The sequence below is a fragment of the Mustela nigripes genome, chromosome 15 (genome assembly GCF_022355385.1).
Source record: "Mustela nigripes isolate SB6536 chromosome 15, MUSNIG.SB6536, whole genome shotgun sequence".
Classification (NCBI taxonomy): domain Eukaryota; kingdom Metazoa; phylum Chordata; class Mammalia; order Carnivora; family Mustelidae; genus Mustela; species Mustela nigripes.
In genome coordinates, this window is record NC_081571.1 from 55,026,132 (window position 1) to 55,053,517 (window position 27,386).

The 27,386-nt window shown below is 39.7% G+C and overlaps 1 protein-coding gene across 7 annotated transcripts in view; it reads left to right on the forward strand.

The window, feature by feature from the left end:
• Window positions 1-27,386, forward strand: part of SCEL (sciellin) — a 324,048-nt gene that overhangs the window by 215,020 nt on the left and 81,642 nt on the right. For 5 of the 7 annotated variants that reach the window (XM_059377691.1, XM_059377694.1, XM_059377695.1 and 2 more), the window contains exons 1-4: window positions 2,853-2,996; window positions 20,161-20,222; window positions 21,431-21,548; window positions 24,282-24,341. In XM_059377691.1, the coding sequence (XP_059233674.1) occupies window positions 20,180-20,222; window positions 21,431-21,548; window positions 24,282-24,341 (221 nt within the window). In that variant the 5' untranslated portion in view covers window positions 2,853-2,996; window positions 20,161-20,179. Of the gene's footprint in view, window positions 1-2,852; window positions 2,997-20,160; window positions 20,223-21,430; window positions 21,549-24,281; window positions 24,342-27,386 lie in introns of those variants that run through there. The other 2 variants (XM_059377692.1, XM_059377693.1) reach the window with 1 other exon arrangement.

Here is a 27,386-nt window from a genome sequence, read left to right on the forward strand (position 1 = left end):
TCCACCCTCATAACCTAGCACCTCCCAAAGGCCCCAACAACCCACCATTACCCTCTTTGGGGGTTAGGATTCCCACATATGAATTTCGGGGGACACAAACATTTAGACCATTGTAGAAGGTGACAATCATTTAAAAACAATCATTAAATTAATGTATGAAAAGTGCTTAGAACAATGCCTAATGCATTAACAGTGCTATGTATTTGCTATTTTCATTATTATGTAGTAGTAAGGGCTCATTTTGGCTGATTGTTTCATTGGGTATAATATATAGAAAAGCATTGCTTTATTTAAAAAAAGGGAAAAACAGGAAAACCACTCTTCTATTTTAGGAGCTATATTCCGCAAAAAAATCCCCCCTCTGAGATGCGTGGCAGATAATGTTAATTAAAATTATGGCACTCCTGAGTAAGTCAAAAGTTGCTTTACAAATCTCATCATATCCCTCCAGGCAGCCACTACCAAGCAATTGGCATTGGGCACCTGCAATAAAACATCCCAGCCTAGGAGCTCATGTTCTAAAGAGACCTCATGAACTCAGATACAGCGAAATAGGCCGGTGGACCAAGTATTCCAAGCATGCTCGAGGCTTGAGTGAAACCGAGACCAAACCTATCTGGCCACCTCCACACCCAAACACATTATTGACTGACCTCTTCAAACTCTGAGATTCTTAATTCTTAGCAGTCTTTTTGCAGAATGTCTGCTCAGCCAGGAGGAGGTGTGAATTTTCCCCAAGTGTTTAGAATGAACCCCTTCTTGAGTCAAAGATTTGGTTCTAAATGAAAAGACACTGGTGTGGCTTAGTGGTATGGATTCCTGCCGGATGAGAGGAACCATCAATTACAGGCAGAAATAATTGCTTGGAAGCTCAAAAGCCTAAGACGTATCTTGGGCAGTAGATTTGACTTCATTAAAATTTAAAAACTTATTTTTCTGGTTCTATATTTTATGAGGACAAAAACATACATTTAAACATTCTGTAATGTAAGTTATTGCCTGTTCCTACAAGCTGGCTCTGAAACTGTTTTAGCCCTTCTTTTAGCTAAATGAATGCTGAATCATGCTGAATATAACTTCTAATTTATTTTTTGAATTGAACAAACATGTTTTTTCAACTTTCTCATCTATAGTATTAATATCCCGCCTCAATCTAACCAACATTTACAGGCATCACAGAAGTTCAGAACATATTTCTAAAATTTTTTACATTTATAAAATTCTGTGGAAGGATGGAATATACATGTATATATAAGTTACTTTTATTTTTTTTTTTAATTTTTAAAAGATTTTATTTGACAGAGAGACAGAGAGAAAGAGAGAGAGCACAGGCAGGGGGAGCAGCAGAGAAAGAGGGAATACAAGCAGGGGAAATAGGAGAGGGAGAAGCAGGCTCTCTGTTGAGCAGAGAGTCCGATGTGGGGCTTGATTCCAAGACCCTGGGATCATGATCTGAGTCGAAGGTGGATGCTTAACCCACTAAACCACCTAGGCACTCCTGTATGTTACTTTTTTTTTTTTTTTAAAGATTTTATTTATTTATTTGACATACTGAGATTACAAGTAGGCAGAGAGGCAGGCAGAGAGAGACAGAGAGGAGGAAGCAGAGGCTTAACCCATGAGCCACCCAGGCACCCCTGTATGTTACTTTTAAAGAAAATTTTCCATTTTAGATTTTCAAATTCTTCAGCCCAGAAAAAGGGCCTATTAAGGAAGTGGTGTCCCAGAGTATAATGACTGCATACTACAATTTCTGTGCCTTCCCGTCTGAACACTTCTACTTGTTGTTATGGTCATTTCTGTGACTATAGCTCAGCTGGCCTGTAGTTTTCAGGAGCTGTCTTGAAACTGGGAGGATTTGGTTAATTGTTGGTATGACGGATGAAGAAAGATGACCCAGGAAGTTCTAATGACTTGGCTTTGCTTGGCAATGTCCCAGGTTTGCTGAGCTTCATGTAAAGTCTCTCTGGCTACGATGGAAGGTACATTTCAGACCCTGTAATGGGAACCCCCACCAAGCATGGCTTTTCTATGTTGTTGCTTCCTCCCCGGAGCAGGGGTTAACACAAGAGTCTACTTCTGCCCTTAGATGTGAAAGACGTTCCAAGCGTCTCTTTCACATTGTTATCTACGTTGAAATAATGAAAGGATCAGAATTCTTACATTTCATAATGCTTGTTTCCTCTGATAGTTTTATAAAATATCTCATGTATAGAATTTGTGTCCTTTCTTAGTTTCTGATTTCAGAATTTCAAAGGCCTTCTCTCTCCTAAAGGATATGGTTCCAGTGAGCAGTGTGCTTCTTGTGTTGTGCCTTCCAAGCCAATATGGGTAGATAGAGAAAAACTCTCCCTACCTTAAGTTTTGGTTTTGCTTTTTAAGAGAATCCAAAATGGGGGGCTCCTGGGTGGCTCAGTGGGTTAAGCCTCTGCCTTCAGCTCAGGTCATGATCCCAGGGTCCTGGCATCGAGCCCCACATCGGGCTCTCTGCTCGGCAGAGAGCCTGCTTCCCCCTCTCTTTCTGCCTGCCTCTCTGCCTACTTGTGATTTCTCTCTCTCTGTCAAATAAATTAATTTTTAAAAAAATCCTTTAAAAAAAAAGAGAGAATCCAAAATGGATTGGGTACTATGCCTCCTTGTTCTGTGCATTGTTGATATCAATTAAAAGGGCGATAACAGGAGTACATTCTTTTTGGCATAACGAGGCCATAACTTAGAACAAGAATTCGCCAAACAGAGACAGTAGGTCCATGAGTGAGCCTGTTTTAATTGAATTGGTATTTATATAAGGTGACACCCTCTTTCACACCACCCACCTCCTCCCTGGGTGACTCAGCCACTGAGGGAAAAGCCGCAGAACTATTCATTAACACAGTGAAGTAGAGGTAGAAAGGACACTCATTTAACTCTGGGTACACATTAGTTTCAGCAGGATCCACCTGGGGAATCGCTGCAGACAGTTTAGACAAAAGGTCCTGGTTTTTGCCTCAAGAGAGGTAAGTTGAATGATATTTTCAAACATAAATGTATCTGCTTTCCTTGTATTACTTTTCCTGTGTATTTTGCAAATGACTGCAATGAAAACTTACTGTATTAACTTTGTCGTTTCTCCAGTTAAATTTCGACAGCTCCCAAGGGGCTATTCTGCTTGTCAACAGCTCTGCTGCTTCTTGTGATTTGAGATGGTATTGCCTTTTAACTTTTCTGCAACTTAACACAATTATGGGTAGCAGAGAAATGAAAGCCTCTTTGAGTTTCCGTGTGGGAGCTGTCAGCTGGTGAATCCGATCACCTGTAAGGGTAGTAACTTCTTCAAGGCAATTCTATTTTGCAAGTGACTATAAAAACATTTTTAAAGAGGACCTCCCTGTTTTCACAGATGATGCTTTTATGGTGTACTCCATTATTTTACGGATTTGTTTTTCTTGACTGCTAAAAACATTGCAAGCACTGAGCTGTGAGGGGGAGATGACAAGCCCATACCCCCTCTACCCCATCTTCCCCAAATAAGAAAAACCACATTTCTTGCACAGTGTACCAAGGAATAAAGCAGGGTGACATGAACTGGCAGCAGGTGGGGAAGGGGCACATAATGTCCTCCAGGGATTCATGTGTATTTGGCCAACTTGTCTGTGTTATATCCTGAGTTCTAACCCAAGAATTAGTTAATGTAGATGGGGGGCAATTTTCAACCTCTATTCATATTCTAGTCCTGAAAATTGGCTTTAGAAACTGATTCTTTGATAGGATTAGAAAAATTATCCTAACCAGGCTTTCCTTTATAATTGATAACAAAGCTGACTTGTCTGACTCATGTTTTTTTCTCCACTGTTTCCATTTATGACATAGAGCCTTGGGACTCAAACTCCTGGATGCATGCAGTTTGCAAGTAGTAGCTCTGTGCCCACTAGAGGGTCTCCCTCCCAAGAGCCTTGAGGCTCTGCCTTAAGTTCTAGCCTTCTCATTGCTTCCCATTGCTGACCAGGTCATGTGTGTCTCAGAGGGGTTTAGAGCTCAATTCCCAAAGGTTTACTGAGGAATTTTATAACCTGGCTTTCAAACATTTATAGTAATCAGAAAGCTAAAGTACAGCATTTGTGGGTTGTAAGTTTACTTTTCAGTAAAGGGAATCAAATTTAAAACCGGTCATCACTTCCACAGTTTATAAAGCAGATGTGGTCTTCCTGATATCTGTCGTACTCCAGGGCTTATTGGGACAATCAGTCTGAGAAAACTGAGAAATGTTATCAGTAAAAATTTTAGAAAAGCATTGGGTTGATTTTAAATGTCAGGTTAGACAGAATGCAGATAAACAGGTCAGGGTTTTTATTTAAGTTTTAGCTTCATGTAAATCTTTGATTCCCGTGACAGAAATTTCTGATAAGAATGGAGCATAACCTTATCTAGTCTAATGCGTGAATTTTTTAGATGAGGACAACGAAACATATCAGTGTCGAGCAACTTGCCAAGACATGGTTACCAGAATTGGAACAAGAAGCCTGATTTTTGTCTTACTGAAATTTTCAATGATTTTTCAAATTTCTTTCACATAAAATATGTAGGAGCAATAAATGTGCTTTCCTCTGGCTTTATAAAAAAGCTAAAATGATACGGAAACAAGAATTTCCTTATCCAGTAATACTTGTGCGTGTGGTATGACTATTACGTAATGAGATACATTTTTATTTGTGGTTTACGGGTCGTCCTGTGAAACATTGTATTCCCAGGGTTTTAATCCAAGGAGCAGTCAGCCCCTCTGCAGGAAGGCAATGTGGTATGTGTTTGGAGGTAGTGGTGCTCCCCATCTGTGACATCCCTACCCCAGCTACCATTCTGTAGTTGCAATGTCTTTCCCAACACTGGAGTTTTGACTGAAATACCTAAAGAACTAATTTTTCTGTAAACAAAACAGAGAGCATATGTTTTGAATGACTAAACTCAGACTGTGGTATCTAATTCACTAAGCAGTCAACTTAAGTAAACATGATTTAACTGAGAATATCCTTGTGATCCAGGCATTAACTTGAAGCATTCTTTATGAAAAAAGTGGTAAAATCCTTGGCCAAGAGGTCAAGGGAGATCTTTGTTGTCCCACACAGCGTATCTTCTGATATTACCTGCTTCCAGGCCATTGATTGATCAAATTTCCTTTTCTCTTGCTGAGAACTTTGGAATAAGGGTTTTATGTAAAATTTCTGTGTACTGTCATTAGTTTCTCACGGTTTACTTTTTAATCACGAGTCTTCATCAGATATGTTCAAGTGTTTCTAGTTTATCACTGTAAAAATCTGTGTGATTTTAGAATTTGGGAGAGACCCTTCTTCAAATGGATGCTTTCTCAAATGACAGCTATATTTATTAGATTGCATTTTATGTCAGTTGCTAAACTTATTAAGGATACAAGTCATCCTTTTATTGTGATTATTAATTGGAAGAGTGCCTTTTATGGCTCCCCATTAAATGACAACTAGCTTACTTCTAGACATGAGAACCAACAGTGCTGAATCCTCATCGTAATTGTATACTTGAGAACTCCAAGCATCTAAATAATTTATTCTGCATTTCTTGACCTAAGTTCCCCTGGTCTAAAATGTAATTAAGTATCCTTTTATGGATTCTCCTGGGGGGAGCTAGTGAACTATAGACCATACTTTTCAAACTGGAACATACACATCCCAGAGACTGGTGGTATTTGAGAAAATGCACAGATGCCACGTGGTACAAATGCACTAAGAGCTAATTTTACTTAAAAGGTTTTGCAGAAAAATGTCCTCCTATAACTCTGCCCTTTTCCCCATTCCTTTCCAGTGTTCTTGCTTTTTTCATTAGGTAAAAGTTTGAAAGGAATCCGTATAGAAAAAACTGTGGGAGGCTGGAATCCAGATACACTTGGACTGAATTGTGATCCTACTTTGAACCAAGGGTAATTTGTATGATCATGCATGTCTCACAGCACCAGTAGATACAAAGAAAATTTAGAATTTTTTTAGAAAATTTTTAAAATCTTTTTTAAAAAATATTTTATTTGTTTGCGAGAGAGAGAGAGAGACTGTAGTGTGCGTGCACAAGCAGGGGGAGTGGCAGGCAGAGGGAGAAGCAGATTTCCCTGCTGAGCAGGGAGCCCCATGTAGGGTTAGATCCCAGGACTCTGGAATCATGACCTGAGCTGAAGGCAGACCCTTAACTGACTGAGCCACCTAGGTGCCCCCCAAATTTAGAATTCTTATTGAAATATATATATATACATATATATATATGAAGAAATAAATATAAATAAATATATAAATATATTTTATATAAATATATAAAGAGGTAGTAAATATATATATTTACTATTTCTTTCACAATAGCACAAGATATGTGAAACATCAAGAAAAAATCCCCATGAGAAAAATGTGGGACCCAATTTTAAAAAACCACAGAAATTTATTGTAAGACATGAAGAATTTCTTGAGTAAATGCTTCTTTGAGTACTGTCCCTAGATGGACAGATTGAATATCATAAATGTCAGCTCTTTTGAATTCATTTTATAGGACTCATGCAATTCTGATCAAAAGTTCCAATAAAATATTTATTTTGGAACTAAAGGAAATGTTTTAAAGTTTATATGAAAGAAATAAGTGGGTTAGAATAGTTGATAGAATTTATACAAAGGAAATTAATGAGGGGTGCTTGCACTGGTATTAAAATGTTTTATAAAAAAGACAGTAATTAAAATGTTATTTCTGTTATAAGAAACTAAAAACAACTTTCTGGAACAAGACAGACAATCATGAAGCATTCTAGAATATGTAAGAATTTTATATGTGACAAAGGAAGAATCACATATCAATTGGAAAGGGATTCACCATTACCAGAGTAAATCCATATGTAATAGAGTTTCCATGTAACAATAAAATACTTTAAAAAAATTTTTAAGAAAGCACGCATAAACATTTAATTAATCCCATTTGTCTGTCTAATGAATATCCCTCTGGAACTGATTATGTGCCAGATACTCTAATAAGTTTGTAGAAACACAACTGTAGAGAGGATGGTCTTGTTTACAGTTTTCAAGATTTAGTCTGTGTGTGTATGTGTGTGTGTGAGCACACGTGCGCACATGTGTGCCCATGTGTACTTGCTCTAGGGATAGAAGAATAGTCAGTCACACAAACAGGCAGTCTGTTTGGTAAATGTTTTTACTGAGAGATACTCTTTGCTATTTGAACACTTGGTAGGGCCCTTAACTCATCCTGGGGAGGTGGGGGCCAGGTTGCAATGTTGTCACTGAATGCTTCTGGGAGGTTATATGACCTAAAGAATGAATAGAAGTCTTTCCTAAAAAGAGAGTAAAGGGGTGAGGAAAGGTTCAGAACAAAGACTGTTTGGGGCCTAGTGCATAGCATAAGCAACAGCCTAAGGGTGATAAAATGGATGAAGCCTTCAGGGAATTAGCATGATTTAGTGTGGCTGAAACTAGAGCTTGAGTGAGGAATGGGGAGTGGGGAGAGATGAGACAGGAGGGTGTGTGGACTTGTAAGCCTTGTTAACAACTTGGCTTTTAGCCTGACAGAAATGGAGCACCACTGAAAAGTTTTAAGCAAGATGGTGACTCTTTGGTAGAGAATGGGTTAGAAGAGATTAAGTCTAGAGACCAGGAATATATCAAGGAAGCTGTTAAAATAGTGAGCAGATTGTGGTAGCTTGAATTGGTAGTGCCAATAGGGAAAGACATCCTATAACGGATATGTAGGAGCAGAGTTGTGGGTCTTGGTGATTGCTTGGATTTTGAAGTCAGAAACAAGTTTCATGCATGGTCTACAGGAATTTTTAAAGACTGAAAGAATTCATAAGGGGAAAGATAATTAGAAAAGTGAAAGCTGCTGATAAAAACAATCAGAATTAGCAGGCAAACATGCAGAAAAATGAAATTGGACCATTTCCTTACACCACACATGAAAATAGACTCAAAATGGAGGAAGGACCTCAATGTGAGAAAGGAATCCATCAAAATCCTTGAGAAGAACACAGGCAGCAACCTCTTCGACCTCAGCCGCACCAACATCTTCCTAGGAACATCGCCAAAGGCAAGGGAAGCAAGGGCAAAAATGAACTATTGGGATTTTATCAAGATCAAAAGCTTTTGCACAGCAAAGGAAACAGTTAACAAAACCAAAAGACAACTGACAGAATGGGAGAAGATACTTGCAAACGACATATCAGATAAAGGACTAGTGTCCAAAATCTATAAAGAACTTAGCAAACTCAACACCCAAAAAACAAATAATCCAATCAAGAAATGGGCAGAGTACATGAACAGACATTTCTGCCAAGAAGACATCCAAATGGCCAATAGACACATGAAAAAGTGCTCCATATTACTTGGCATCAGGGAAATACAAATCAAAACCACAATGAGATATCACCTCACACCTGTCAGAATGGCTAAAATTAACAAGTCAGGAAATGACAGATGCTGGCGAGGATGCAGAGAAAGGGGAACCCTCCTACACTGTTGGTGGGAATGCAAGCTGGTGCAACCACTCTGGAAAATGGCATGGAGGTTCCTCAAAATGTTGAAAATAGAACTGCCCTATGACCCAGCAATTGCACTACTGGGTATTTACCTTAAAGATACAAACGTAGTGATCCGAAGGGGCACATGCACCTGAATGTTTATAGCAGCAATGTCCACAATAGCCAAACTATGGAAAGAACCTAGATGTCCATCAACAGATGAATGGATAAAGAAGAGGTGGTATATATACACAATGGAATACTATGCAGCCATCAAAAGAAATGAAATCTTGCCATTTGCGACAACGTGGATCGAACTAGAGCGTATCATGCTTAGCGAAATAAGTCAAGCAGAGAAAGACAGCTATCATATGATCTCCCTGATATGAGGAAGTGGTGATGCAACATGGGGGCTTAAGTAGGTAGGAGAAGAATAAATGAAACAAGATGGGATTGGGAGGGAGACAAACCATAAGTGACTCTTAATCTCACAAAACAAACTGAGGGTTGCTGGGGGGAGGGAGGTTGGGAGAAGGGGGTTGGGGTTATGGACATTGGGGAGAGTATGTGCTTTGGTGAGTGCTGTGAAGTGTGTAAACCTGGTGATTCACAGACCTGTACCCCTGGGGATAAAAATATATTATATGTTTATAAAAAATAAAAAATTAAAAATTAAAGATTAAAGAAAAAGAGAGAATATTAAAAAAAAGAATTAGCAGGCAAGTGAAAGTTGGAAAAGTAAAAATCACTATTACTGATATATGATGAGAATAAGAGAACAGTAAGAAGCACATGATATAAATCAATGGAGAATTCACAAAATAAATAAAATAATGGATACAATTATGAAAATATGAAATTGAGGTAAAGTGATTCCACTTTCATTTATTAAATTCTTAAAGGATTAATAAGTGACAATTCTAAATGCTGGTGAATGTGTGGACATTTGTATACTGCTGGTGCATTATAAGCTGGTACGGGTTTTCAGGAAGGAGATTTGACAATAGGGATCAAAAAGGTTTTAGAGGTTATACCCCTTGGCAAGCAATTTGACTTCTAGGGATTCATCCAAAGAAAATAATCAGAGGTGTGATCAAAGATTTTTGTATGGTTTTGTTGGAAACACCAGAGAAGTTATGTTATATTCATAGACACATAAGATGAAATATATTTTAGTTGCAGAAGAAATGATCATTTAATTATTTTTAATGACATTGAAAAAATGTTGATCAGTAGGATCTAATAGGCAAAGAAAACCCTGGAAGAAAATAATGATATTGATGAAAGGTGTCTCATTTTTTTTCTTTGTGCTTTCTTTGACTTTTCACATTTTCTTTTGAGAAGTATTACTGGTATAATAAAAAAGATGGTACAGTGTAAGACTGTAATAAAGAATGACCTCATGACAGAGCCATTGTGAATATGAAACATGGTGAAGTACTTATGTTAACTAATGAGGTTTTGGCTTATAGTCCATGGTTAAGAATTTGGGTCTTCACTCATTTAACAAATGTTTTCAGCTAAAACTGAAAATAGCTCGTGAAGGGCTCAGGTGATAGATAACTTTTGTTCCATAGCATTTTTATTAATGAGTATTAAATCAGTGTATTTTTTTTTTTGTTGTTAAGATTTCATGTATTTATTTGTCAGAGACAGAGATAGCGAGATCAGGAACACAAGCAGGGGGAGTGGGAGAGGGAGAAGCAGGCTCTCCACTGAGCAGGGAGCCGGATGTGGGGCTCGATCCCAGGACCTGGTATCATGACCTGAGCCAAAGGCAGACGCTTAATGACTGAGCCACCCAGGCAGCCCTAAATCAGTGTCTTCTATAGACTGAAACCGATCATTGTCCCAGAGAGTAGAACTCTTCAGGCTAGAACTCGATGCTGTCATTCTGTGGAAAAGAGATGGTGACCGGCTCACACTAAAAATAGAACAACCAGAAAATGTTTTGGTGGGTACCAGAAAACCAGTGGCCTGTAGACCTCTGGCTGCTGAAAGATTTCACTTGCATACGTTTGGAACTGTTTCACTGCTAGTGAGCAAGTTTCTCAGTGCTAAGCTCAGACTGTGAGATCGCATGACTAAAGAAATAGCAAATTTCCAACCATCGCAGCAGGCTAAATGAATCCTTAACAGCCTGATAATTACTGGATTTGCCTCTACACTGCATGTGAAGGCTAAACGCAATCCATTAATTTAAATGGACCTGTTAATGTTTGCACTTCACGAAGACCTGTTTGTTTTCTTCTTACATAATATTTCATGTTCTTTTGGGTGCTAATGGGTTGTTTGTTTTTATTTGTCTTCCAGAAGCTAAGGCTTGTGTTTATTGGTTTGTAATTACCAGCTTCCTCTTACTCTTCTACGGAAAGCAGTTTGATGGCATTTGTTCTTTGCCAGTTTCTAGGGGTTTTTTCCCGCTTACCAGTGATCTCTGGGAAACAGGGACTAGTGGGTATGGCACAATCATTGGGCTGTGAAACCACCCAGACTTTCATACACAAAGGTGAATACCACCAGGGCATAGACCTCTGCCAGTCTTTACCCATTTTTTGCTGTTTTTATTTCTTTATCTTACATTATCTTTTAAATACTTTCCATCACTATAGTGATGTCCTCTAGGTGAGTGTTCACGTTTGCTCTTTTTCGTAAAGATATCAGTTTGTCTAAGTGTATTAGAAGCTTGGTAAATTGGAAGATTTTGGAGCAGTGAAAATAATCAAGTATGACTCAGTGCTGATCTTATTATACTTTGGCAAAATGATCCAAAAAAGCCTAGTCTGATCTCTTTCTCAGTAGAGGTCCATCAGGGATCCATGGTAGAGGAAATGTCATTCTTCTTTCCCTTTCTTTTAGCCTGTTACTTTCCACCTGCCAGCCTCTTTTTGTTTCCTGGGTTTCTAGGGACAGGAACTTTGTTGCCGGGTCAATTCCCAACTTGTGCACGGGCTATGGAGCCTCAGGCAAACTATTCATCCTAAAACCTCTTTCCAGAAACCAGTAATTTCACCCACTGCCCACATTTCCAACTCTGCCCTACCTTCTGAAAAAAAGACTCTGACTCCATTGAAATCATTTATCGCACAGTTTCACTTAGGTGTAGAATGAAGATAATGATAACATCAACCTTAAAGCCTGGAGTGTGTGGGTTTTAAATGAGATTATATATATATATATATAATATATTATATATAAATATAAAAACAGAGCTCCATGCTGCTGACACGATCACATGACCCAAATACCAGCAGTCACATTGAGTTTTCCTTTTTTTAACTCCTTTCTTCTCTTATCTATTTTATCATCTTATTTTCCCCTTTTCAATCTCACTTTTCCTATTCCCTTTCCTCTATGCAACACCCCATTCCAGTTTCTTTGCTCACCCAATCTTTCTGAAGAGAACATTAGCAGAGAGTAGTAAAGACCTTGTTACATAAGCCAAGAGACATTTTGTCCTTGTGCAGGAAGGGAAGAATGAGATACACAATCTTTTTGACAAGAAGACCCAGATGATGAGGGAAAAGACTGTAAAGACTGTAGCTCAGTTAGGAAGTGGTCCAGGAAATTATTTTAGAGTTGGGACAGGAGGAGCTGGAACTGAGATTGGGCTTAACCTAATGGACCTCAAGGCTCTTGGGAAAGTGCTATTATTACAAATAGAAAACAGTGAAGGGAATTGAGAACAACCATAAGGAAATAAAGAGAAACCGAAAAGAGGATAATTTAGGAAATAGGAGATGTTTGATAGTTTCAGATACACCCAAAGAGAAAGAAGAAACGTGATTGCTTTTGTGATTCAGAGCTTAAGAAGAGCGATCTCACCTAAAATCTAAAAACAGATGTCTTTGTGTGTTGGCTGTAGGCATGGGGTAAAAACCAGCTTTTTCTGGTGTTTGGCCACAAAAGAGGAAATGAAAGATGGGCCAGAGGTTGAGAAGTTTTTTCCTCTATCTTTATTGATTTGATGTCATGATTTCATATCAGAATTTTCAACTTATGCATTCGATGCCTTAAAGAGAAAGGCTTTTGTAGTGTCCAGTGTAATAGAGACAGACAGCTTTCCCACCTCTTTTCCCATAAAATTTCCACATTTAAAGTACCATTGTTGGTTATCTGCCATTGTTAGGCATATACACTGGTAACAGCTTTTTGAGAAGCTGACGTTAGAGTCTATCTTTCTCCTGAAAAGTTACAAACTTAATTGGAATGAAACTGAAGGGCAGCACTTAGAAATAAGTCTAATTGGCCAAACCGAGGCTACTAAGATGTCATTATTAGACACCTTATAGACATACAGACACAAAGGTGTCTGAGTAGGTTTGAAACAGGATAACTTGAGTCCCTGAAATAAGTAATTTCTTTAAAAAATGCCCTAAAAATAAAATTCGGCTGTAGATATTCTTGACACTATCAATTTAAGAGGTTTGTTATCTCTGGTTCACTTGACAAAAGGATATTTAATTAATATTAATTATTAATAAGGGTTATTCTCAAAGACGTGTTGTTGATCCATTTCAATAACAGTACAAGAAATATTCATATACCCACAATACTGCTTTATATTCTGGGTAAGATGGAAAGAGTTCCACTGCAGTAAACTTTCCAAGGCATGAAAGGTGGATGAAACAGGGTCTTACACTTTAGAGGTTTTAGATCAGAGCTTCTAGGAATGGTTCTGGGCCACCAAAGAGGCTGATGTGGGGAAATGGTTAGGGCAACATGGCCGCTAAGTCCTAAGGAGGAAAAGGAGAAGGTGGGGCTGAGGGAGATTGTGTGGGAGGTATAAGAGAGACACATGCAGGGCGCTGTGTGACTCAGTCGGTTGAGCAGCCAACTCTTGGTTTCTGCTCCGGTTGTGATTTTGCGGTCATGGCATCAAGCTGCGCTCAGCATGGGGTCTGCTTGTCCCTCTCCCTCTGCTCCTTCCCCTGCTGTCAAGCACTCTTTCAAATAAATAAATAAAATCTTACAAAAAGAGGAACACATGTAGATTTAATGAGAAAAATTTATTTTCTCATAATATTAGTCACTTTTATTAGGAAAAAAAAATACTCTTGCATATTTATTAAACTACCATCACCTGAAAATGGAATATATTACATGTTCCTTTCTCATTTAGTTTGTGTCAACAGACAGCCCGGGGCTAAAAAAGAGTATGAAGCATCATTAAGTCATCTAATAGGGAGATAGATCCAGGCAAGGAGTCCGGTCAGGAATCCTGCCAGGCCACTCATGGCTTCCGTGTAGAGGCAAGAGTGAGGCTCGAGGTTGAGCTGTCCAGAGATGTTGGGGCAGCCCTTCACTGCTGCTGCTCCTCCCAGAAACTCTTCCATTATCTTCCATTTTTCAGAACTCCAGGGCATTTCCTTGTGTCTGGTGTGGGTTATATCACATGGTACTTAGGGTGACAGGTAGTATCATGTACTCAAAAGAGCCTTGGTGTTCTGGTCATAGGGACCTAATTATACTTCCTGGTTCTTCCACTTACTGTGTGACCTTGAGCAGGTTATTTAACCTCTCTGAGTTTGGGATTCCTATAATTAGAGGTAATAGTACTCATTTGGAAGGACTAAATAAAATAACACTCATAAGGCACGCGGCTCAACCTGAAGCAATAGTAGGGACTCAACAAGTGATCCCTTCTGCTAAGAACACTGAACACATAGACATATTGCAAGAAAGAGTGTTTTACTAATAAAAGAGTCAGAAATCTTTAAAAAAAAAAAAGATTTTATTTATTTCTTTGAGAGAAAGCACAAGCAGTGGGCGGGGCCGTGAGAGAGAGGGAGAAGCCGACACCTTACTGAGCAGCGACCCAGAGATCACGACCTGAGCCAAAGGCAGACGCATAATGACTGAGCCACCCAGATGCCCCAAGAGTTACGGATATCTTATATTTTGTAGACCACCGTGGGCTTTTTATATCTCCCAGCTTCTATTTGCTCCACAAGGACCTCATAACAGATAGGAAGAGCATTAATCTTGTATAATAAAAATATGGAAAAGCAATCTTCTGAACAAACTAGGAGGTTTATTTTTTTTCTTGCAAGGAGAAGTCAAGAGCTAGATCATCTAGGGCTACTGTGGCAGCTTTGTAATTCTATCAAGGCCCAGGCTCCTTCAGCTTCCCGCTCTGCTATGCTTAGTATGTAACTTTAGTCTTCATGGTTGGTCCATGGTCCCATGATGGCTGCTCCTAACTTCTGCATGCATTCTAGTTTGAGAGAAGAGGAAGCACGAAGAACAAAAGGCTAAGTTCTTCCTGGGGACTTTCATGGAAGAGGCAATGAGATAGAACCAGGTGTCCTAGAGGAAGCAAGTGGGTTTGTAGGAAACTTCCCTAGAAAGTATTACAGAGACTCTGGGGTGGAGCCAGAGAGGTGTTTACAGGACAGCTGAAGCCACTCATTGTCAGGGAGAATGAGGTAAAAGGCCATGAGCTTCATGCATGCCTTATCTCACTTGATTCCACTTAACTAGGACTTCTGGAGAATACCTAGCTATGGGAGGCATGAAAATGTCAGTCCCTCTAGCAGAATGTTGGATCTGATTAGAGCCATTCTCTAAATATAAGGTAAAGAGGAGATACCTGCTTTTCTCTGTACAACTTTGCAGGAAGTGCTGATGATGTGGGAGTCCCTGACATAGGGGAAAAAATGATGAGCTTCCAGCTAGAAAACCTCAGGTTGAGTCTCAGCTTTGCCACTCATTAGTTACTCGATCTGAGCCTTTGCTTCTGTCTCTGTGAGGTAGGGATTGTATCACTCTAATTTTTTTTTTTTTAACTGAGGTATAGTTGTCCTACAATGTGTCTCAGGTATAGAATGTAGTGATTTTTTAAAAAATATTTTATTTACTTATTTGACAGAGAGACAGCACAAGTAGGCAGAGCAACAGACAGAGAGAGGAGGAAGCAGGCTCCCCACTGAGTAGAGTGCCCAATGTGGGGCTCAATCCCAGGACCCTGGGATCATGACCTGAGCTGAAGGCAGAGGCTTTAACCCACTGAGCCACCCAGGTGCCTCTAGAACATAGTGATTTTAACAATTCTTTGTGTTAGTGCCCACCACTTACAGTGGTGAGTCGGATGCAGAGACAGATGCAGTCCCCATCTGCTGTCATACAGTGTTATTCTGTATTATGGGCTATATTCCCTATGCTCTACCTTTTACCTTAGTGACTTAGTATTTATTTTACAGCTGGAAGTTTGGGCTTCTTGATCGCCTTCACCTATTTTGTCCATCCCTCTATCCCCCTCCCTTCTGGCAACCACCAGTTTGTTCTCTGTATTTATTAGTCTGTCTCTGTTTCTTTGTTTATTTGTCTGTTTGTATTAGATTCCACATATAAGTGAAATCATATCGTATTTGTCTTCTTCTATGATTTATTTCACTTAGCATAATGCCCTCTAAGTCCATCTGTGTTGTTGTGGAATTATATCACTCTTAAATGTTGTGAAAATCAAATGGGATAAATTATAAATTAATATATAAGCATCTAAATTATTATTCTTGTCTGAATGCTCCTCTTTAACCAGCAGAACTTAAAGGGACAGCAGAAGACTTGCTTGGGAGAGACTTGAGGTGAGATATGGTAGAACCACAAAGAAAATCTAAAAAATAACATCCATGTAGAACCATAAGCCTGTGGTCTGTTATGTCTGGCTTCCCTCATGAGCGTGTGTCAAGTTCATTCATGTTGTAGTATGTATCAAAACTTCATTTTTGAAAAATTGCTGAGTAAAATCTATGAGTGTAGCACTTTCCTGTTGTATACCACGTGCTCTTTGCCCATTCATCCATCTGTGGACGTTTATGCTATTTCCACTTTTTGGCTGTTTTGCATGCTGTTATGATCATTCCTGTACAAGTTTTTGCATAGATATCTTTCCATAACCAAGAGAATATCAGAGAGCACCCAGAGAATCCTGCTCTGTGAGGCCTTGTCTGCTGCAGATGCCGTCCAGGTTCTCCTGCTGGGCACTGCCGGCAGAGCTCATAGCACTTCTGAAGCCTGAGATGTCAGGAGTCAGGTGGGGGCCGCTGGGGTCTCCCTTTCCTCTCACGCTAATGTCAGGGCACTGGTCCAGTCTTGCAGTGACTCAGTATGAGCCTTATTGCCGGTCTCTGTAGAAAGAGGTGGCTTTGGTTTAGAAGGCAGATTCTGCCTCTTCCCACCTTAGGTGTTACATCCTCTCCCTGAACTTCAGATGTCCTGTCTGGGAGATGGAGATGATAATTGCTATCTCACAGAGTATAGGATGAGGATGAGACAATGCCTGGGGAGTGCCCCATTCTGAACAGGTGCTATTATGGCCCCAGCAGTAGGACAGTTGATGACACAAAGGGCACAGATCAGAGACAGTGTGACCCAGAGCTCTTTGAATGACCTGTTTTAAGAACATTTAAATCCCTTTTCCCATAAGCACTCTATTTATTTGCTAGGTCTGCCATGACAAAAGACCATAGACTGTTGACTTAAACAACAGAAATGTATAGTTTCACAGTTCTAGAAGAGAACTAGAGGCTACAAGTCCAAGATCAGGATGCTGTCAGATTTGCTTTCTCTTGTGGTCTCTCTCCGTGGCTTGCAGATGGCCACTTTTCGTGTACTCACATGGGCTTTTCTCTGTACACATACATCCCTGGTATCTCTCTGTGTGTGTCCAAAATTCCTCTCTTATACAATCATGAGACAGGTTGGATGAGGACCTACTTAATGATCTCATTATAATTTAATCATCTCTTTAAAGGCTCTGCCTCCAAACACAGTCATAACTTGAGGTACTGGGTACTGGGCTTCGACATATCAACTTCAGGGGAGACATATTCAGCCCATAACAAGCACCTGAGGAGCATCTACTCTGTCCCAGACCCAGGATATACAGATGGGAAAGACTTACCTTTTACCCCGGGACACTTAGTCTTTTGGTAGACATAGGCAAATAGACAATTACAACAATACCTTTTCTCCATTTACCTTGTCCTGTGTCTTACATGTAATTTTCAGTCTTTGCAAATGTATAATCAAATATACATTCAGCATTTTGTCCATTGCAGAATCTCAGTTCAGTCAGCTATGAGCTCTCTCGGTATTTACAAGCTCAGGAAGAGAATTTATGGGAGTCCTTTGAGAAGCAGAAGGTTAGCCAAGAGCCCAGATTAGCTGGGCCAGACCAAGGGGGAAATGAACAAATAGTTGAGATTGAAGTTTGTCTTCACATTGCCTCTTTCCCACCCCCTTCTGCCAAATTTTGGTGACCTTCAAACACAGCTAGCCAGAGGCTGCCCACACTCCCTGCATGCCCAGTGTCCAAGTTTAAGGCTGTTCCTTCCCCTCCCTACACCCAAACACACCTGCCTTATGTCTTTGTTCTCTGCTTCCAAGATGATAGAGGCATGAGGTTAAAAACTGAGCATTTTGATGGGGTGCCTGGGCGGTTCAGTTGGTCAAGTGTCTGCCTTTGGCTCAGATCATGATTCCGGGGGTCCTGCGATCAAGTTCCATATTGGGCTCGCTGCTCCACAGGATGTCTGCTTCTCCCTCTCCCTAATCCCCTGCTCATGCTCTTTCTCAGATAAATAAATCTTTTAAAAAATTGAATGCTTTCAGTATGTTGGTCAATAATTAAACACTTTACAAATGTCATCTAATTTGATCTTCAGAACAGCTTTTTCACGTCCTTTGATAGATGGGGGAGCTGGACTATGACACACTCAAAGTAACAGTCAGCAAATAGCATCCTTTAAATGCAGATCTTTCTACCTTCTGGTAGTAATGGTAGTCTCAGGTTGGGTTCCTAAAAGCAGTGCCTGAGAGGAATGTGGGTGCCTGTAACTTACTGAGGGTAAGCTCTCAGGAGAGAGGAGAAAGGGAAGCAGGAAGTAGAGGCAGAGGAAGGGGCTGAGCAAGGATATGTTCTCTGTTAGTTTAGCTTTAGTCTGATCCCATAGTGAACTCTGAAGCATAAATCACCTGCATAAATTGGCTCTACCTTGGGGCACCAGATTCACATTTTACCCTAGGTCATTCAACCATTGGCTGTAAGTTGTAGTGTGTGGGGAGGGTGTGTAACCAGGTAACCCCACCAACAATCATGAGTCCATAGTGCCAGACATGAGATAGGTAGACAGGACCTGGTCTGGGCACCAATACATTCCACTTCTCACCTACTCCAGGTAGGGGTGTGGACATTCTAAGAGAAGGTCCCAAGAAAAATCATGATATGATCAGGTCCTATGGCAAATTATTGTAGGAGATACTTTTGCATCAGAATGTGAGAGGGGCTTTTAGAACCCCCGAGTTATACCTATGAACAGCTTCCTGACAGTATGGTCTTAAATTGGACTAGCACTTAAAGTTTAATGATTGATGTTTGTGTACATTATTTTTAATCATCACAAACCTATGATGGCAGGTTTCATTAGCCCATTTTATGGGCCCATTTTATGGGAGATTATGTGGTTCAATTATAGAACTTTAAAAAAAAGATTTTATTTATTTTTTTTGAGACAGAGAGAGAGATTGCATGTGCATAAGCATGGGGGAGGGGTAGGAGGAAAGGGAGAAGCAGATTCTGGTTGAGTGGGGAGGCCAACCTCAGGATCATGACTTGAGCTCTTGAGACAAAAGCAGGTGGTTAACCTACTGAGCCACCAGGCACCCCCCAATTATAGAACTTTGATGTGATAAAGCTCGGCCTATGACTTGCCTCGGACTTGAGATCTAATGTCCCTCTGTGATTTCATCCATTGTACAGTTGGCCGGATTCTGCAAAAAACATACTACCCCACCTAGGGGACCAGCCATTCCCATTTGCTCAGGACTTTTTCAGTTTTAAAACTGAAAACCTCACATTCAGGGAAACCAGGACCAACTTAACCATTAAACAAAAAAAAGCAGTGCCTAAAGCCTATGATACTTTGGGGGGCCTACAAAAACGTTCTAATTTTAATTCCTTTTAACAAGAGAAGAAAACAATGAATATTATAATAATGAAAGTCTGCTAAGTAAGCCAGCCTGAGTTATTTTTCATCTTTATACTAACAGTCACAAAATATAATTTTTTAACTGTGTGGGCATGCGTGTGTGTATGTCTGTGTGTGTCTGTGTGTATCTGTGTTTGTGAAAGAAGAAGCCTATGAAAGCAAAAGTGCCTAGGACTCACAAAGTTGTAATGCAGCCCTGAGTTCACTTTGGTTTCCCCACAGGTACTCTGCATATTTTTCTGTGAATTCCATGTCTTTATCTCCCTATAGACTTGACCAGTCTCTATCTCCCTATAGACTTGATGCATTTCTCATATTCATCTTCTTGTCTCCAGCTCCTGGCTTAGGGTCAACCATACTCTAAGCACCCAATGCCTATTTATTGATTGAATAAATGAATTAACTGACGGCCTCATTCAGCCAATTGCTTGTTATAATAACATTGGGGACATCAGCTGCTCTTGGCCTCAATTTCTACATCTATAAAATAAATACATTGGAATAGAAGAACTCTCAGGTTCTTAGGGGACACTTGATGTCATGTATTCCTGATACCAGGTCATGGGACTTTCTTAATGTCATTGGAAAATGTCATTACCAATGAAAGAATCACTTGTAGATTCTTGAAGTCATTGTTGTATTTTTTTCCCCTCCTTATTTTTTTTGTAGATCCTTACTGGAAACCAGCATGTCCAATTTTACCTCGCGAAAAATTTCTTCCACAGGAAATGGTAATGTAGATAATATTTTCCTTACTCAGAAAGCTTAAAAATCTGAGAAAAACAATGCATAGCTCTTAATTCTTTTACATAGATATGGAATGCTTAGAAGCAACAGTCTAACTTTTTTATTTTTAATATTTTATTTATTTATTTGACAAACAGAGATCACAAGTAGGTGAAGAGGCAGGCAGAGAGAGAGGAGGAAGCAGGCTCCCTGCCGAGCAGAGAGCCCGATGTGGGGCTCGATCCCAGGACATTGGGATCATGACCTAAGCCGAAGGCAGAGGCTTTAATCCACTGAGCCACCAAGGTGCCCCACAACAGTCTAACTTAATTAGCATTGGTCAATGTAAGACTTAGAGAAAAAGTAGGAGTGCTATAACTTTTACTCATGTAATTGCAATGCAAAGATTTTTTTTTAAATCAACAAAAATGTTCTTTTGTGTGTGGGACATTCTGTGCTCTGACTCCTCTGAAGTTAAAAAATTCAGTTACGGGGCACCTGGGTGGCTCAGTGGGTAGAGCCTCTGCCTTTGGCTCAGGCTATGGTCTCGGGGTCCTGGGATTGAGCCCAGAATCAGGCTCTCATCTTGGCAGGGAGCCTTCTTCCCTCTCTTCCTCTGCCTGCCTCTCTGCCTACTTGTGATCTCTCTCACTCTGTCAAATGAATAAATAAAATCTTAAAAAAAAAAAAAAGAATTCAGTTGCTTATAATCAAAAGCACCGGGACTTCTTGACTATCATTTACTAAGTACATTGTAAAAAAGTCTTGTGTGTATATTTTTTCCTTGTATGTATATATAAAGAAAAAATGTGTGTGTGTGTATATATATATATATATATATATATATATATATATATAATTTTTTTTTGAATGAATGAATGAATGAAATGGCCAACCCACCAAACCGACCGTGGCTTTGTTTATCCCACACCCATGGTTCTATATTCCCGGGTGCAGCACAGGACATCATGAACTGCCCTGGCAGTTTCACTTGGCACCTGAGCAATTTTATATGTTATCTCTGATGCTGGGGTGTGAGATTTGTCCTCTCCTACCAGAGCATCATATTTTGAAACAGTGCTGAACTTGTCAGCCTAGGAGATGGATGATGGCCAATCAGATGTGCCTCTCAAGACACCCAGGTTAACAAACTCACACTTGGTCCCATATAGTTGCATCTCTCGGTTTTTTTTTTTCATTTTTCTGTTGATAGATATGAAGAATACCTCTCAGGGGACAAAATTGAGGCAACAGGGTTTTCATGATGTGAACAAAAGAAGGACTTTCTTACAGGACAACAGCTGGATAAAGAAACGTCCGGAAGAAGAGAAGTAAGAGAGTGTGTGTGTGTGTGTGTGTGGGTGGACAAGTAGAGCTGTTCTCCAGCTGGGAAGCTAGTGGCCATCTGGAAATCAGGTTCTTTCCTTAAAACACTTTGTTGCATAGCCTAATGTTTGGTTTAACAGGCATACATTGGCTTTCAGATTTTCAAGAATATTTCTACCATTTTTATGATTTATATAACAAAGAGCATGTGAGTCATTAGGGAGAAAAAGCAGAGTTTCATTGTTACAACTAGCATGGATGTTTGTGTCTCTTTGACAAATTGAAAAGAACATGACTTTCCAGTTTCCCAACAGGTACTATTTAATCCATGGCAGGGAGCCTCCTCATGTATATTCATCGTGTCAGTTGAAATAAACAAATAATAGCATGATTCCTAATTTACAAATTTAATAATAATTTATCTAAAATTCCTATATGTTCAAGTGAAATCAACACATTCTCAACTCATTTTAGTCCCAGTGGTCATATATCTCTAGATATCGGGTGGGTGCTAAATGTGGTATTACCTTGCAAGGGAAAACATTTACCATCAAGAATGTTTTGTCTGTTTTGAGCATTGCTTCTACTAGCTCAGTGTTATAGATCTGAAAACAATTACAGGCATATTGTCTCATTGTCAGCATAGATTTACAATAAACATTTGTCCAGCCCATATATATTTATTATAAATCACACATATACATAGGCACAAGTTTTAAGATGCCCTCTTACATATAGGTACATAAAAAGCATCTTTAAATCTCACAAATCACACAAGGTAGATATTACGTCCTCTATTTTATAGAAGAGGAATCTGAGGCTCAGAAGAGTTAATAACTTGTCCAATCTATGCACCTGTTAAGTGATGGAGTTGAAATTTTTAACATGACCCATTGTCTTTCTGTTACACCAGTGGTTCTCACTGAAGGGCAGTTTTATCCCCAGGGCATGTTTGGTAAGAGCTGGAGACATTTCCAGTTATCAAAATTAGGGAGTACTCCTGACATCTAATGGGTAGAGGTCATGGGTGCCACTAAACATCTCCCAATGCGCAGGGCACTCCCCACAACACAAAATTGTCAGGCCCGTAGTGTCCTAGTGCTAAAGTTGAGAAGCTCAACATTACAGGATACTTACTCTAAACTTTCTACTAAACTGCCCATGTATGGTTATCTGAGGAACATACTTGTGACTGTTAAATGAAGATGTCTATTAATTCCTGTTACCAAATCTTATTATTTTAAGGGAATATAGGGGTATTTAGAGACTCACATTGACATTTGGAGTTGACATTCTTGGACAACAACCATTTCCTCTAGTAACACACATTTACTACTTCTGTCAAAGCCTAATACGGCACTTCTATTTTTCCATAGTGGTGGAGTGATGTCAAATGTGAATCATAAATTCTGTTTTGCAAATATTTGCACAGATGTGTGAGCATAGAAATGTCTAAGGCAAATTATAATTGGTAGGAATGATGGTTTTTAGCCAAGGATGCCTCATTTATAGAGGGCCAGAGAAGCCAAGTTGGATGGTAGAGCAGCTGCTGAACGAAGGGAAAATGGGCTCTGATGCTCTCCCCACTCCTGCTGGTCCAGGTCTGGGCTGTGTGTTACGATTCTTCTTCAGGTCAGAATGTGTCCCGTGTCTGCTACTCTCTCACAAGTTTAGGGAATGGATACCAAGAGAGATGGAAATGTTCTCTTGGGATTTTTGAGGGCATAAATTTGCTGGAATTGTTTCAGTTTCACTGTTCATCTTTCTTTTTTAATTATCTACCACAGTTTCTTGTATAGCTTTATTTCAAATAGTTCCAGAGTGTTGAGTAACATTAGGGGAGCGGAACCAGGAGTAATGTTGTATTTCAGGTTTAGTTGGGTTAACATGAAAAAGGTTCAGGTACTTGGTTCAAGGCCAGAAGCTCTACTACATGTTTTGACATTTCCTAAAGTTGCCTGTACTTTCAGGTCTGCTGCACAAAATAAGAAAGGGTTTGGGATTTTATGTATGAAGGTCTATGTATGTAGTAAGGGTTAACTAGGAGAAAAAGTAAAGGTTTGAAATAGAAGGATCTGGGTCCTACATCCATGCCTTCACTTACTAACCTTTTGGTCTTAAGAAAACCACAAAATCTCTGATCAGTTTTTTCTTTTGTGAATTGGGTATGACAGGGTCGTCTTTGCCTAATTCATAGGATTATTTTAAGGACCAAACAGTTCTCATGGTTCAAATGGGCCAAATCTCCTGTGAATGATCGGCCTTCTTAACCATAAATATTGGTACTTATTTTCCTGCTTTTTGTCTTGAGAAAATATGAGGTCCATCAGATGAAAATGTATAGATATAAAGGACTTAATTAAATTTAAGACATGTTTGTGAAACCTTTTGCCTTCCTGCAGAAACTGACTCTTATAATGTACACAAAGTTGATGTCCACATACATGTTCCCACACTCAGATAGGAAAAAAAAAACACTCATCCCATAGTTGAATCATATGGAAATCTCATGGGATATATGAGAATAATGATCATTTGTACTGACAAACTTGTTTCTTTTCACCATGCTCTTTCAAGGGGAGACTGATAAAAACAAATATATGGTTGTGTTCTTATGCCTGAAATAAAATGAATTAACCTTGCTCTAAATAGTGAGCTCTTTGCTGTCTCCCTTATTTAGTGTGTACCAAATACTGTGGTAACTCTCCGTGTGACTTAGTTTTGTTCTTTCTTTACAGAGATGAAAATTATGGTAGGGTGGTGCTCAACCGACATAACTCCCATGATGCCTTGGACAGGTGGGTGTTTCAGACAAGTTACATCATTCGCAGAAACACAAAGACAATAGTTTTGAGAGAAGACTTGTTCAAGACAAGCTGAGTATTTGTGGCTAGCCTCAGGCTTTCCCTGGCATTCTGGAAGTCTCTGTGATATCATTAGAGCGAATTCTGTGCTTCTCCAACTCCATGCTTCCAGAACCACAGCTTGGGGGTATAGAATAACCAATCCATGGAGGTAGCCCTCTGGATGGGAAAAAGAAAGGGCTTCCACAGAAATGTGACCAGATAAGCTATCTCAGAATCTTAGGAAAAGGAACTTTACAATACAGAAGTAACAGTCCCAGAGTTCACTTGCTTTATGGGCAGTATACTTCTTTTGAGAAACTCCTAGGTTTGTGGAAAACCATTAAATGATACTGAATAGCAAAATTAGTAGAAAAATTTAGACAAAACTCATAATCATAATAATGCAAATACTCTAAGATTGATCAAGTAAATAGATAATACTCTTGTTAGAACGCATTTATGCTCACACACTTGCAAGAACCACACCCAGCAGCAGAACCTGAGTATTTTTCAGACACAAGTTTTACTCTGTCTAGTAGTCTGTGTCTGTCTGTCACCAAACTGTATTTAGTAAAGGAGTGTGATTATCTTTCATGGCATAGACTTTATAAGTAGACACCTTAAGTATTTTAGAAACTTTTATTTATGTATTTTTCTAAACCCTTTTAAACTTCTTTGTAATTTTGACCTATTCTAAGGGTACCAAGCTTAGAGCCCTCTACACAAAGTATCTGTTTGGTTTTCTGGTTCCCAGGCTTAGTTCATCTGACTCATTGTTCTGTGACTACCTTTGTCCTCTCCTTAGTCTTCATGATTTTGAAGATTACAGCCTTGTTCTCAGATAGTCTCATCACACCAAAGGGAATCTGATCATTTCAGTCCAGCTACCAGTGAAAATTACTCCGTCCGTTTTATTGGCCAATTCCCCTCCATATATACTGGCTAATGCAGTACCTTGAACTTTTATCTTTAGTAACAAAAGTGTGTGATCCCAGAATGTTTTCCCCATAACCCATAGATAGAGTCTCAAAACACACTTTCCTAGAAGGGTAGTGCGGGTGATTTTTCTCCTTGTACTTGGTCAAATGGATGCCTGCTTAGCCCTTTTCTGCCCTTTCACATAGCCTGTACCCACTTTGGTGAACATGTCACCCCATTTTGGAGCAGCTGTTATGTTTACTGCCATAGTACTAGGTACTGGGAATACAAAGATGCATAAAATGCCACCGTTGTCCTTAGGGAACCCTTACATGCTGGAAAAATATGGATCCATAGACTATAAGACTAAAATTTACCACGGAGGTGCTATTGTAGAAGTGTGTGACAGGGCCATGGGAGAAGAGATGAGAGAGCCTAACTCTGCCTGAATTAATCCGAGATGGCACCCAGAAAGTGGCCGTTGGTGTTGGCACTGCTGTTTGAAGGATGAGGAGGGGTTTCTGAGTCGGGAAGTAATGCTGGTGGGCATGAAGCAAGAGAGCAGTGCTTCCAGCAGAAGTAGCAATGTGTGCAGAGTCTGAAAAGAAGAAAGGGAAGGGAAGATAAACAATATATCCTCCTCACCTTAGGTAACAACTTTACAGTAGGCATGAACGAAGAACTTCCACTGTGTCCTTCTGCCAGATTGTTAAGATCTGCCAGACAAACCTGGTAGCACAAATACTTGGAGAGAGGCCTCCTGTGAGCAGACACTGGCCCGAGGACTGGGAATAAAATAAAATCCCTGCTTCCATAGAACCTGCATCCTAGCTGAAGGTGGAGGAGGGGAGAGACTGAAAATAATGTAATGTGCTGTGTGGCCATAAGTTCGAGAAAGAATAAAGTCAGCTAATGAGACATAAAGTGACGCTGTCTGAGAAGGGGCTGTTTGACCGAAGGGAGTCTGATGGCCCTGCAGTGCGTTCATGCCTTCAACACAATGATGGGCTAGACCAGGATTTCACTCTGAGGTTCCTTTAAAACTTAGGGAATCACATTAGGCAATTTTCTTTCCTTTTCTCTTGCATCAACAGACACTGTTCCCTCTGCTCCCATTTGAAAATGTTCACAGCTATTTATCCCCCAAGGCCCAGCTCAAACTGCACTTTACCCCTGAAGCTCTCTTTGATTCTCTTACCTAGAAATAAATGTTCTCACCATAGAACTTCCTTGCACTTTCCCTGAACTTCTTTTATGACACTGGCCACTGTCTGCCCTTGGGTGTACATATCTAATTTGTCTCTCTAGTTCTGTGTCAGTCAAGTCCATAATTTTTTACTCTTGGCTTCCTCGTAGTCAGCAGCTACAATAAATTGTATATTGTTTACCTTCAAGTATTTGCTTAATAAAAATACACTATATCAAGTTAAAAATTAAATTCTAAGTGCATGTTCTGTTTTAGTGCTTTTCTAGATTCTGTATCTTTGATCTATCAGCTTCAAATGATGCTTTGAAATGCAAACAGAGTAAATCATGGTATAATTCATCAAAGAGCTTGCTTTTCTTGTATCACAGGGTTATATAAGGCATTAAACAAACTGTTTTTGTTGATCGATCAGTCTGATCAAGATATTTCCATTTGCTTTAATGATCTTGATTCCTGCAATTGAACCTCCTATCCTGTCTTCCCTTCTGTTCTTGTCTTCTTTCCTCTCCCCTTTGTTCTGCCTACCTGTCTTCCTCAACTTCTGCTTGCCTACTGTCTCTCTTCTCCCTACTTCTCCTCATCTCCTCTTTCTTCCCCTCTCCTCCCTCTACATCTCTCCTTTCTCTCTTCTCGTACTCTTCCCTTCGTTTCTTTCTAGCTTTTTCTGTTCCCTTCTTTTCCTTTCTTTCTCCCTTCAGTCAGCAAGTTCCCCCCCAACCCTGTCCACGGTGCTGAACTTTAAATAAAGCTATTTGTATTCAGCCTGTTGAGCTGGCTTACGGTACTACTAGAATTCTGCAAACAAAACATAGCTGATTTTTAAGGGATTGAGTTCTTATAATGTAAAAGCCAACAGTATTGCTAACAGTATG